Source organism: Myotis brandtii, unplaced genomic scaffold, assembly GCF_000412655.1.
Source record: "Myotis brandtii unplaced genomic scaffold, ASM41265v1 scaffold236, whole genome shotgun sequence".
NCBI lineage: Eukaryota > Metazoa > Chordata > Mammalia > Chiroptera > Vespertilionidae > Myotis > Myotis brandtii.
The window spans coordinates 892,932-906,081 of NW_005358901.1; the positions used below are offsets into that span (position 1 = coordinate 892,932).

The following is a 13,150-nucleotide window of genomic DNA, read 5'->3' on the forward strand; positions in this document are numbered from 1 at the left end:
CGTCATCTATGACTGGTCTCGAGTCCTTTCTGGAACTCCCTGCTCAGTTTCCCCAAATGTGAGATGGTGGTGGAATGAGCAAAAGGGGGTGTCTGGCTTTCACAGCTATGCCAGCATCACGCCAGGCCTCAAATCTCACACGGTTCTCCTCTCCTTCCTGTGGAACGATAGCCTTTTTACAAGCTGGTCCCCCTGCCACACACGTCCTCGCCCCAGTGCTTCTGGTTTCCAGCTCCCATTTACAAGCCCCTTCCCCCAGGATCCCATTCAGCATGTGCCCCTGCTGTTCCCACCCGCGCTGTGTCTGCTGCCTTTTCACTTGGGGTTGTCTACTTGCCCATCAGTCCCCCACCATGGGCATGAGGGTCTATAGAGATCTCTGTCACAATGGGTGCCCACGACATCTCTGAACTCCCTGAGGGGCATGCTTGGGTGCTGGGCAGGTTGAGGGGAGCTCTCACCTGGGGGTGGAGTCCTCATCTCCCAGAGAGAGTTTAGGCAAGTGGCTTCCTTGCTGCCTTTCATCTGTTCTTAAGTCTGTAAGTGCCTCTGAGATCTGACTTGAGTCTTTCCTATTGCTGTTGATTTTCAGTATAATGTTCCTGAACTGTCTATTGCTGGGAGGCCTGGTATGGGAGGAAAGAGATGAGTTGGTCCCTTTCCTGGCCCTCAGAGCGGTTTCTACAAAGCCAGGATCTGCGGATGCTGACTTGTTTTTGTGTCATGTCCTCTGCGGTCCCCCAGACTGGGGTAGCAGGGGAGGCTGACTTGAAGAAACTTACAGGACTGGACACCCTGTCCCCCCGCCCCCAGATGGCCCGGAGGATCAGCTGGAGATCAGGATGGGGGGCTCCCTGCAAATCCCTACACTTTTCTCATAGAAATAAACCCCACTTTATCCAGAGTGGGTGGGCCAAGGGCCAAGGGCGAGGGTTTCCCTGGCTCCAGACCCAACATGAAGCCCTTGGAGTTGGGAGCAGTGAAAAAACCCATTTCCCAGGTGGGAGGATTGAGGCCCGGCCCACCCCCCATCTGGGAGGAAGTTAACTCCATGATCCTTGTATAGGGGTCAGGGCTGGAGTTAACCGAAGCCTCTCTCATCACTCCAGAGGCTTCCTGCTAGAATTTCAAACCTCTGGTCCCTGAATTCCCTGCTTTAAACTCTCACCTCCCCAGGCCTTCTCAAGGGGATGCTTGGGGGTTGGGAGGGAGGAGCTTCCTCAGCCGCTCGCTTGCTTAGGCCAGACCCTGCCACACTTCCCCCATCAGCAAACCCACTTCAAATCCAACAAGCACAAGTTATCTCATCTCCTGTCGAACGCCATCCTCTGCCCACTTCCTGGCCTCTGGCTGCCAGCAGAGGCGTCGCAAGGTACACGTAAGTCCATCTTTCCCTCACTTAAAGCCTCCCTGGCCCAAACTCCCAAGGCCCTTAAAGCCACCATCTGTCCCCTCCCATCATCTCCTCTCACCTCCTTTACTCCCCTCTGCTCCAGCCCCAGGCCACCCAGCCAGCCTTGAAAGGGGAACTCACTGCAGCCACAGGACCTTTGCACTTCCTGCTCCCTCTGCCATGGTGCAGCGCCTCCCACACTCAACCAAGGGCTCCTTCTCCATAATCCGTTCAAATGCCGCTTGCTGCAAGAAGTCCTCCCAGACCACCCTGGCTAAAGTGGTCCCTCTGAAGCACCCCTTTTATTTATCTGTTTGTATGGAACACCTGTCTCCCCCGCCTGAGTTTGGGCCTTGAGGGAGGGCCAGGTCTGTCTGGTCACTGTGTGTCCTCGTGGCCGGGCACACCTTCAACCCCACAGTCCACCCTGTCTTGGGATAAGCTGGGAATCCGGCATCTTCCCTGGCAGGAGTATCCCTTTCCTAATACCTGACACTCGCCTCTCTTATAGCTCTACATCCGAGCGCTCAGGCCCCTAATCCTCCGTCCCGCTCTCCCTTAATCACAGACCTGGCCCCTAATCCCTCAGATTTGCCAGATATGTAATTCCCACGGTTCTGGATTCTCGCATCCTGGAGGGAGGGAGCCGGCTGCCTTGTTCACCATGTCCCCCACCAGTGGCTGTGGGGGCCTCAACCCAGTTCCTGCTGGGAAGTCTGGCTGCGTGGGTCCTGTCACTTAGCACCGGCCATGCCTCAGATTGTCTGTCTGAGCCAAGAGAATAGCTGGGCAGCTGCTAGAGGAGAACTGAGCTCATGGTGGTGGCAGCCAGCAGGGCCCCACTGAGGTTACCAGCCTGTGTGGGTGCTCCTGGAAGAGGTTGCAGGCCCTCTCCCATCTATAGGGTGCAGAGGCTGAGGGGCCTGGGGCCAGGGGTCATTGCTGATGAGCCTTCCCCTCCCTGTCCTCTCTGGCCTGCTTTTCTCTGTGTGAACTGGCCAGTCCGTCCACTGCCCTCCTGGAAGGAGCAGCCGGGATATGGGTGCTTCCACAGAAGCAAGGGCCCCACTGTTATTTGTTAGGGGACATTTTAAAATACAGGACTTAACTGTGGTCATTGGAGGTGCTGGGTAACTGAGGGCTGACTGTGCATCAGCTCCTGCTTGGCTGCCTGACAGTATCCCAGTGGTCCCTGTGCCCTGGTGGTACCTGGGGTGCCCGATGAGGAAGGGGCTGCTGGGATTGGGCGGATGAGGCATTGGGGCTCAGAGAAGGAGAGTGATTAGCCCCTGGCTGCACGGTTCAGGGGGTGGGCAGGGTGCTGGGGCACATACCCTGGGTTCCTCTACCTTCCACCCAGTTCCTTTACCCCCAGTCTCAGTTTCCCCTTGGGGGGACCAGGCTGGCTGGAGAGGACAAGGGTCAAGCCCCACGCCAACTTGGGGGCATCCAGTTGGAGCAGGTGAGATGCCCTGTGCATGGTACCAGGTCATCCTGCCCATCAGCCCCTCTTCAGTCCCCTGCCTTCTGCTCCAGCACCTTAAAAGCCCAGGGGACACCACGCAGAATGGGAAGACAGTGCACAGCATGTGATCGGGCTGAGGCTCAGAGCCTGTGGGCAGAGTTCCAGACAGCGGGACAGTAGACAGAGGACAGGCCCTGGGGGTGGCAGTTCTGGGTTCCAGTGCCTTGCCCCAGTTCCCTGGCTGTGGCACCTCTCTCGTCTGTCAGTGGGGAAGTGTGGTGCCTGTCCCTACCTCCCCCACCCCAAGAATAAAAGGAGAGAATGTCTGGAGAGTCACATGTCAAGGATGCCCTCATGCTCTGTGGCCATTTAGATAGTTTCTAGACCCCCTGGTGGTTTCTAGGGCCCCCTGGCCTTCTGTTACTCTTTCTTGCTTGCTCTGTAACAGGGTGTATGCCCCAAAATGGGGGTAGAAGTTCTCATTTCAGAGAGGGTGGGGATGGGATTAGGAGCTCTATAGTGGATGCTCTGGGTATTGGGAGTCGAGACTAGAAGGAGCAAGCAGGTGGGGCCCCTCAATCCCATTGGATGTTGAGGCCTTGGGGTCTCAAGGATGAGTAGGTGCCTCAGATGGGGGGCCTGAGCCCCACACCTTGTCTAGATTCAGGTGAAAAAAGGTCTGGAATTTCTAGTAATCATTTGATTTTGCCCTTAACACCCACCCCCAGATCAAGTCAGCCCTTCGGTTCCCTCCAGGTCTTTATCCCACCCCAGATGGGTTTGTCCAGGGCTCTCCCATAGGGCTGGTGCCCTCCCATCATGGCCAGAGCACCCACCACCGTTGCGAGAAGGTTCCATCACATGTGGGCGGGCAGTTCCCTGGGAGGACCCTCAAAAGCTGCCACGCCCGGGGCTCCTCCAGGATGAATAGAAGAGACTGAGGTTCCCAAGGACTGGGAGGACTTGCCAAGGTCACACCTGCCAGTGGACAAAAGTGGGTGTCGGCCAGCTCTGGCCACTGCGACCCAGTGTTAGACGTTGGGTCTCTTCCAGCCTTTGGCTCTCCCAGGCTGAGCTATCGTGAATATGTTGGTGCAAATAACTTTTTAATTTTTTTTCTCTTCCTCTTGGACAGTTTCCTTGGGATCAATTCCCTGGAGTGGAACACCAGCCGGTAGGCGTGGTGTTAATAGCTCTCACAGCGCCATCAGAAAGGAGCCAATTTACAGCAGCTACCAAAATAGGGAGCTCACTGCAGCCAAGCCAGTGCTAGGGCTTACGGCTTTTTATTTACGTGTGCTCGTTGGGGCGAGTCCCTCCAGCCACTGAGAACCTCAGTCTCTTCTTCTGTCCATCCGGGAGGAGCCCAGGGAGTTGCAGGCTTTGAGGGTCCTTCCGGGCAATGCCCCACCTACATGTGACAGCGCCTTCCCTCAGTGAACGTGGGGTCTCCAGCCATGATGGGGAGAGTGCTGGTCCTACAGGAGAGCCCCGCACAAACCCATTTGGGGATTGAAGACCCCGAGAGACACCTGAGAGGCCGACATGAGGGGGGGGGGGTGCCTTTCCCTCCACATTAAAGGCAAAATCAAATAATTGTCTGTTCAAAATTCAAGACCCTCCTTTGCCTGAATCTAGGCAGCAGGTGTGGGCTCAGACCCATGATCTGGGGCAGCTGCTCACCACTGAGACCCCCAGGCTTCGTGGTTTTTTAAATAATGTTAACATATGTATATATACATATAACATAAAATTTGGCATTTACTCATTTGAAAGCGTACAATTGAGTGGCATTAAGTACAATCACAATGTGTTGTGCACTCCTCATCCCATCCATGTGCAGAACATTTTCATTTTCCAAAACAGAAACTCCCTATGCCCCTCCTCACCCTTGGCAACCATGAACCTACTTCCTGTGTCTATGGATTTGCCTGTTCCGGACATTTCACATAATTGGAATCAGACGCCGAGTGGCCTTCTATGTCTGCTTCTCTCACTGAGCATCGTTTTGTCAAAGTTTACACGTGTTGTAGTGTCAGTGCTTCATTCCTTTTCATAGCCAAGTAATATTCCTGTATGTGGATGGACCACAATCGCTCAGTGATGGACATTTGGGTTGTTTTCACCTTCTTGGTGTTATGAATCGTGATGCTGTGAACATGCAAGCACAGTACCTGTTTGAGTCTCTTCTTTCACACACACATTTCAGAGAGGAAGGGAGAGGGATAGAGAGATAGAAACATCAATGATTAGAGAGAATCAGTGATTGGCTGCCTCCTGCATGCCCCACACTGGGGATCGAGCCTGCAACCCGGACATGTGTCCTGACTGGGAATCGAACTGTGACCTCCTAGTTCATAGGTCGAAGCTCAACCACTGAGCCACCCCAGCCGGGCCCTTCTTTCAATCTTAAGGTGGAATTGCTGCATCGTATGGTGACTCAGTTTAACTTCTTGAGGAACTGGCAGTTCTCCCTCCGAGTGGTTTTGATTCACATTTGCTTGATTGCTGCGGGGCCGGCAGTTTGTCCGTGTGGCCTTTTGCTGTGTCTGTCTGTCCCCATGACCACTTTATTCAGGACACCGTGCTGGGCCAGCTGTAGCTGTTCCTTGAGTGGATGGGCCCTGTTCTGAGAGCTCTCCAGGTGGAATTTAGGAATTGACCTCGGGGTCTTGTATTTGGGAAGGGAAGCAACCCATCATCCCTTTTCCAGGCGCATTTATCGCACCAAATGTCCCAGCAGTTGCCATGTCCTGTTGCTCAGCTTCCTCCCACAGTCTCAGCCCTTTGCCCTGGCCCCACCTGGTCTCTGCCACCTTCCCCCAGCTGGACTGGCACCCCTGCTGCCTCCCTGTCTGTGGCACTCGGGGTGCTTCCTGCAATGGAAATACAAGCACCTGGACGCCCACCTGCTGGTGCTGGTGTCCTGGATCCCCAGGTCAAGCTGACATGTCCAGCTCCCACCCTGCACTCTCCGACCCCAGGCGCCCCCACTGAACCTGCCCTCATGCTCCTCCTTGCACTGCCACCACCACCCCCTCCCCACCACCTGGCCTCGCTCTGCTTAGCTCCCTCTCCTTTCTTGTCCCTTAGACTCCACCCTTATGCCAGGCACATTGGGTGTTTTGGTCAAAGGAAAGTTTTAGTCAATTTTTGAGCGACCTCTTTCTTAGGCTTTGTGAGGTCTGGAGCTTCTTCAGGGAGGGAAGGTTAGAACTGAGCCAGCGAGAGGGCCTCGGGCTGGGGGAGCCAGCGGGCTGTGGGGTTCGTAAGGGGTTCATTCTGCCCTGTAAGAGGAGGAACCCACTCCAGGAAGTCCCCTGCCTGGAGACAGTCCACACTAGCTACACTGGCGCCACAGTCTCGGATTTGCTGGAGGAGGAGAGATCTGGGCTGGTCCTCGAAGGCGCAGGTGCACAGTGGGGAGGGCAGGCCTCCAGAGCGCACAGCGTGGGCCGGGCTCCAGGGCTGACGCCACGCCTCTCCCCAGGTTCTACTGGGACTTCACCATGCTGCTGTTCATGGTGGGCAACCTCATCATCATCCCGGTGGGCATCACCTTCTTCAAGGACGAGACCACGGCCCCGTGGATCGTGTTCAACGTGGTCTCGGACACGTTCTTCCTCATGGACCTGGTGCTGAACTTCCGCACGGGCATCGTGATCGAGGACAACACGGAGATCATCCTGGACCCTGAGAAGATCAAGAAGAAGTACCTGCGCACGTGGTTCGTGGTGGACTTTGTGTCCTCCATCCCCGTGGACTATATCTTCCTCATCGTGGAGAAAGGCATCGACTCCGAGGTCTACAAGACGGCGCGCGCCCTGCGCATCGTGCGCTTCACCAAAATCCTCAGCCTGCTGCGGCTGCTGCGCCTGTCGCGACTCATCCGCTACATCCACCAGTGGGAGGAGGTGAGGGCGCTGTGGGAGGGGCCATTGCTGCAGGGGCGGGGTTCCAGGCACAGCAGAGGGCGGGGGTGGGGTCACAAAGGCTGCAGTGAAGGGCCTGCGCCACAGGGGATAGGACTTGGGCCTGGTGTGGGGCTCGATGGGGTCCCAGGGGCCCCTGCAGGGCGGAGCCACGGGCTGTGGTCACAGGGAACACAGCGCGGACTCTTGACCCATCTGCGCCCCTTTCCTTCATTCTGCCCTGTAAGAGGAGGAATCCACAGCTCCGTTTGGCAGTGGGGAAACTGAGGCCCAGGAAAGCGAAGTCATGTCCCTGTCCCCCAAGTCGGGACCGCCCATGCCCAGTGATGTCACCCCCAGTTTCCAAGGCAGTGACAGGCTCCGAGGGGGGAAGCGGGCAGGGACAGGGTAGCTGGAAGGGGCAGTGGTCCTGCCTACACGCTCTCAGGACATTTCACTAACCAGAAAGGTAGCAGGGCCTCCTGGGAGTGTGGGATGCTGGGAGGGGATTTGGGTCCTGCGGGGCGTGGGTCGGTGTGGGGGGGCTCCTTTCTACCTCACTGCGTCCCTGCCCCAGATTTTCCACATGACCTACGACCTGGCGAGCGCGGTCATGCGCATCTGCAACCTCATCAGCATGATGCTGCTGCTGTGCCACTGGGACGGCTGCCTGCAGTTCCTGGTGCCCATGCTGCAGGACTTCCCCCGCAACTGCTGGGTGTCAATCAACGGCATGGTGGTAAGCACCCCGCCCACCCGGCCTCGTCCTGGGGACCCAAAATAGTGCCCCTCTGGGACCAGGAACAGGCAGCTCCTTGATCATTCCAGTGACTATAACAACTTTTGTCACCCAGACATAATATCTGCTTACTGCCCCCCCCCATTGAGTCTACTTTCTAATGTACATCATTTATTCAAAAGATAAAAAAAAGAGAAAGAAATGGGAATGTGGTATCATGGGCCGTCCTATATAATAAAAGGCTAATATGCAAATTGACTGAACAGTGAAACGACTGGTCGCTATGATGCACACTGACCACCAGGGGACAGATGCTCAATGCAGGAGCTGCCCCCTGGTGGTCAGTGCACTCCCACAGGGGGAGCGCCGGTTCAGCCAGAAGCCAGGCTCAAGGCTGGCAAGTGTGGCGGTGGTGGCAGGAACCTCTCCCGCCTCCGTGGCAGTCGGACATCCCCTGAGGGCTCCCAGACTGCAAGAGGCCCAGGCTGGGCTGAGGGACCCCCCCCCACCAAGTGCATGAATTTGTGCTCCGGGCCACTAGTAAAATATAACAATCCATGGAGAGACCCAGTCACCAATTGCTGCCCAGCTGAGATGCCCACTGTTGAAAAGCACGAGTCTCAGGTGCTCTTTAGCACCACAAGGAGCCTTTCTCCCACCCCTGAGTGCTGAGCCGCTGGCACTGGTGGGGTGGGGCTGGGCAGGAGTGGGAGGAGGGATGGGGGCGTTGATGTGCGAGAGACAGCAGAGGGAGCATCCTCAGGCGCGCACCCAGCGCCTGGCACAGCTGCCTGGCTGAGGCAGCTCATTGTCTGGCCGGACACCCGGGCATGCTGTCCTGTTTCCTGAATGGGCCCCATTGCCCCCTCCCACAGCCGGGTTAACTGAGGACGGGGGTGGCGGGGGGAGAGCATCCTCCTGGCCCTGCCAGATGCCCCCACCCTCCTGGCCCTCTGATCGGATTCAGGTGTCCCCAGCTCACCGTCCACGGGGTCCCTGAACTTTCACATCCTCTGACCCATTCTAAGCAGAGGCTGCAAAGGGGGGTCGAGGGGGGGGATCCTGAGCAACCAGAGCCGGACTCTGGCCCCCCTGATCCTCAGTTTCTCCGGGAGTGAAGTGAGGAAGCAGCTCCGGACCTGCTCCTGGTGCTGACTCACTGTGACACGCGCACATGTCACATCACCTGCCCGAGTCTAGTTTCTTAGTTGTCTCTGGACATGGGAAGCTCACCACCTTGGCTGCCTGGGGGAGGACAGGCAGCTGGGGCCCGGGGGCCAAGGAGCTCCCTGGGGCTGTGAGCACCTGCCCACTGCCCCCCTGTGTGTGACCTGCAGAATCACTCGTGGAGCGAGCTCTACTCCTTTGCGCTCTTCAAGGCCATGAGCCACATGCTCTGCATTGGGTACGGTCGGCAGGCACCTGAGAGCATGACGGACATCTGGCTGACAATGCTGAGTATGATCGTGGGTGCCACCTGCTACGCTATGTTCATCGGACACGCCACAGCCCTCATCCAGTCACTGGACTCCTCGAGGCGCCAGTACCAGGAGAAGGTCTGGGGGGCCCACCCCACTATTCCTCCAGCTCCTTGTGGGGGGTGTGGGGGCCCTAGAGGGAAGTCTGGAGCCCGGAAGGGACATATGCCGAGGAGGGGGATGGAAGTGAGGGGGTCCCAACAGGGCAGGGCCAGCCCATGAGGCATCAGGGAGCTCTCTGGGAGCAGGGAACACAGGGGGGCCTCTCTTGGAGGTGAAATTCTGGGGTTTCGGGCTGGCTGGGGGGAGGCTATGGCAGGGAAGGCACTGAGCAGGGTCCAAGAGGACTTGGGGTCACTTGCGTACATGCTGGTCAGCCAGGTCCGTGGGGGAGGCCACTGGGGGAGCAAATACGTTCAGCCACTTGGACCTGGCCTCAGGGTTGGGGAGCCTCCATGCGACTAGTCCAAGGGCCTGGGGACTGGAAACGCTGAGGGAGAGCAGGTGCTGGCCCCGTAGACCAGCCCTTTCTGGAGTGTGGCCTTGATGGCTACCCTGTGCCTCAGTTTCTCTAAGGGCCAAGGGTGAGCTTGGCCCCCACCCCATTGCTGCCCCTATCTATCCTGCACTGCTGCCAGATGGCTGACCCTGGCTGGGCAGCTGTGAGCACCCCCAGCAGTGCCAGTCGGGTTAGCCGGGTCAGCTGGGCCCAGTGCCAGGTGCCCTGGCTGTCCGGAAGCCACGGCCTCACACCCAAACATGAGCTGGTGCTGCCACCCGCCCACCATCACGGGTTCTGCTGAGCTCAGGGCAGCTGTGACTGGGTGGGGCCGGAGTGGAAATGGAGCTGGGGCACCCCTGGGGGTGCCATCCTGGGGACAGCAGGGCCTGGCACCTCTGCCACATCCCCTGGGTTTATAGAAAGATCCTGGCGGGGGAGCACCAGGGCCATAGGCAGAGTTGGGGGTCTCTGGAATGGGGGACCAGCATCTTGGGGGCCTGGGGTCAAGCTGTCAGGGATAGGACACAAGGAGTAACTTCTGTTAGCATAAGCATAACCAAGTATTGCACGGGATCCACTTACACGAAACATTTTTGCTGTTGATCTGAAACTCAGATGTAACTGGGTGTCCTGTGCTTGTTGTGGTTGTAGTTAAACTTGGGGGCCCCATTTAGGCTGAGGCAGGGGTTCCCCGAACAGCAGCCACTGACCTCGGCCCCTCATGCCGCCCCTACAGTACAAGCAGGTGGAGCAGTACATGTCCTTCCACAAGCTGCCTGCGGACTTCCGACAGAAAATCCACGACTACTATGAGCACCGCTACCAGGGCAAGATGTTCGACGAGGACAGCATCCTGGGAGAGCTCAACGGGCCCCTGCGAGAGGTGAGGCGGGGCCACAGGACCCTCGGGGTTGGGTAAGGTTTGAGACTCCCCTGCTATCCGGCTCCCAGACCCCAAGATGAGGAGGGACTGACCCAGCTGCAATATGAAGGACTCAAGCTAGACTTGTACACACACCAATGTCCCTCCCTGAGCCTCTGCCTCCTGCACTCCCATGATGCCCCAGCCACCCTGGGTCCCTAACCCTAACCCTAACCCTAACCCTAAGCCCATACTACTTACCTTGTTTGGGGCTGTGTTAGACAGCGGGAGAAGGCAGAGGAAGGAAGGCTGGAGCCAGTCAGCTTAGGTGGGTTGTGGAGTCAATTCCAGCTCTGCCCCTCAGCCGGTGCGACACTGGGCAAGATTCCTGGGGCAGCCATGAGGGATGACCACCCACTGGACAGCTTAAAACAACAGGAATTTAGTGTCTCAGATTCTGGAGATCAGAAGTCCAAGATCGAGGTGTCACAGGGCTGTTTCACTACGGAGCCTCCAGCGAGGGTCCTTTCTGCCTCTTCCTGCTTCTGGTGTAGCCAGCAGTCACGGGTGACCCTGGGCTTAGGGTTGTATCACCCCGATCTCCACCTCCGCTTCCTGTGTGTGTGTGTCTGTCCTCTTCTTATAAGGATGTCAGTCATTCAGGGCCCACCTACTCCAGTGTGACCTCATCTTAACTAATGACAACTGCAAAGACCCTATTTCAACATAAGGTCACATTCCCAGGGACCCGGGGTTCAGGACTTCAACGAACCTTCTGGGGAGACATGATTCAACCCACAGCACTCACCAAGCAGCTACTGAGCGAGTCTGTGAGCCCGGCACTGTGCCCTCAGGGAGGTCCAGAGGGAGGAGCTTTGGGAAGGATGGGATCACAGAGGGGAGAAGGAGGTGACATCTTCTTGAGGCGTTGTGACCCTGTGGGTATCCCAGGCGGAGGGCACAGCTAAGAAAAGGCCTTGAGGAGGGAAGATGTTTTTTTCTAATGCTTGTATAGTTTCACTCATTTTTATTTTTTAATCTTTATTGTTGAGACTATTACAGATGTCCCTCTTTTTTTCCCCCATTGCCCCCCTCCACCTGCTTCCTGCCCCACCCCCGGCCTTCACCACCCTATTGTCTGTGTCCATAGTTAATGCATATATGCATATAAGATCTTTGATTAATCTCTTCCCATCTCCCTCCCCCCTTCCCTCTGAGATTCATCAGTCTGTTCCATGTTTCCATGCCGCTGATTCTATTTTATTCACCAGTTTATTTTGTTCATTAGATTTCTTGTTCATTTGATTTTTAGATTCACTTGTTGATAGATATGTATTTATTGCCATTTTATTATTAGCATTTTTTATCTTTATCTTTTTCTTCTTCTTAAAGAAAACCCTTCAACATTTCATTAATATTGGTTTGGTGGTGATGAACTCCTTTAGCTTTTTCTTGTCTGTGAAGCTCTTTATCTGACCTTCTAAATGATAGCTTTGCTGGGTAGAATAATCTTAGTTGTAGGTCCTTGCTATTCATCACTTTGAATATTTATTGTCACTCCCTCTGGCCTGCAGAGTTTCTATTGAGAAATCAGCTGACAGTCATATGGGTGTTCCCTTGTAGGTAACTAACTGCTTTTCTCTTGATGCTTTTTTCTTTTCTTTTCTTTCTTTCTTTTTTTTTAAATATATTTTTATTGATTTCAGAGAGGAAGGAAGAGGGAGAGATAGAAACATCCATGATGAAATTATAGATCGGCTGCCTCCTGCATGTCCCCCACCGGGGATCAAGCCCACAACCTGGGCATGCGCCCTTGGCCAGAATCGAACCTGGGACCTTTCAGTTTGCAGGCCGACGCTCTATCCACTGAGCCAAGCCGGCCAGGGCTCTCTTGCTGCTTTTAAGACTTTCTCTTTGTCTTTAACCCTTAGCATTTTAATTATAATGTGTAATCATAGATCGGCTTCCTCCTGCATGTCCCCCCCTCAGGGATCAAGCCCACAACCTTGACCGGAATCGAACCTGGGACCTGCAGGCCGACACTCTATCCACTGAGCCAAGCTGGCCAGGGCTCTCTTGCTGCTTTTAAGACTTTCTCTTTGTCTTTAACCCTTGGCATTTTAATTATAATGTGTCTTGGGGTGGGCCTCTTTGGGTTCCTCTTGTTTGGGACTCTGCGCTTCCTGGACTTGTAAGTCTATTTCTTTCACGAGGTAGGGGGTTTTCTGTCATTATTTCTTCAAATAGGTTTTCAACATCTTGTTCTCTCTCTCCTCTTTCTGGCACCCACATAATGCAAATGTTGATACACTTGAAGTTGTCCCAGAGGCTCCTTACACTATCTTCATATTTTTTAATTCTTTTTTCTCTTTTTTTTAAAAAAAATATATTTTATTGATTTCTTACAGAGAGGAAGGGAGAGGGATAGAGAGTCAGAAACATCGATGAGAGAGAAACATCGATCAGCTGTCTCCTGCACATTCCCTACTGGGTATCTGCCTGCAACCAAGGTACATGCCCTTGACTGGAATCGAACCTGGGACCCTTGAGTCTACAGGCCGACGCTCTATCCACTGACCCAAACCGGTTAGGCAGTGGTTCTCAACCTTCTGGCCCTTTAAATACAGTTCCTCATGTTGTGACCCAACCATAAAATTATTTTCGTTGCTACTTCATAACTGTAATGTTGCTACTGTTACGAATCGTAATGTAAATATCTGATATGCAGGATGGTCTTAGGCGACCCCTGTGAAAGGGTTGTTCGACCGCCAAAGGGGTCGAGACCCACAGGTTGAGAACC

At 55.2% G+C, this 13,150-nt stretch overlaps 1 protein-coding gene across 1 annotated transcript in view; it reads left to right on the forward strand.

Annotated features, from left to right (window-relative positions):
- HCN2 (hyperpolarization activated cyclic nucleotide gated potassium channel 2) overlaps nucleotides 1-13,150 on the forward strand; it is a gene marked incomplete at its 3' end in the record, with an annotated part of 41,395 nt that overhangs the window by 16,843 nt on the left and 11,402 nt on the right. Inside the window, exons 2-5 of the mRNA XM_014540051.1 lie at nucleotides 6,203-6,772; nucleotides 7,347-7,508; nucleotides 8,846-9,064; nucleotides 10,225-10,371. Of these exons, the coding sequence (XP_014395537.1) occupies nucleotides 6,203-6,772; nucleotides 7,347-7,508; nucleotides 8,846-9,064; nucleotides 10,225-10,371 (1,098 nt within the window). The remainder of the gene's footprint in view (nucleotides 1-6,202; nucleotides 6,773-7,346; nucleotides 7,509-8,845; nucleotides 9,065-10,224; nucleotides 10,372-13,150) is intronic.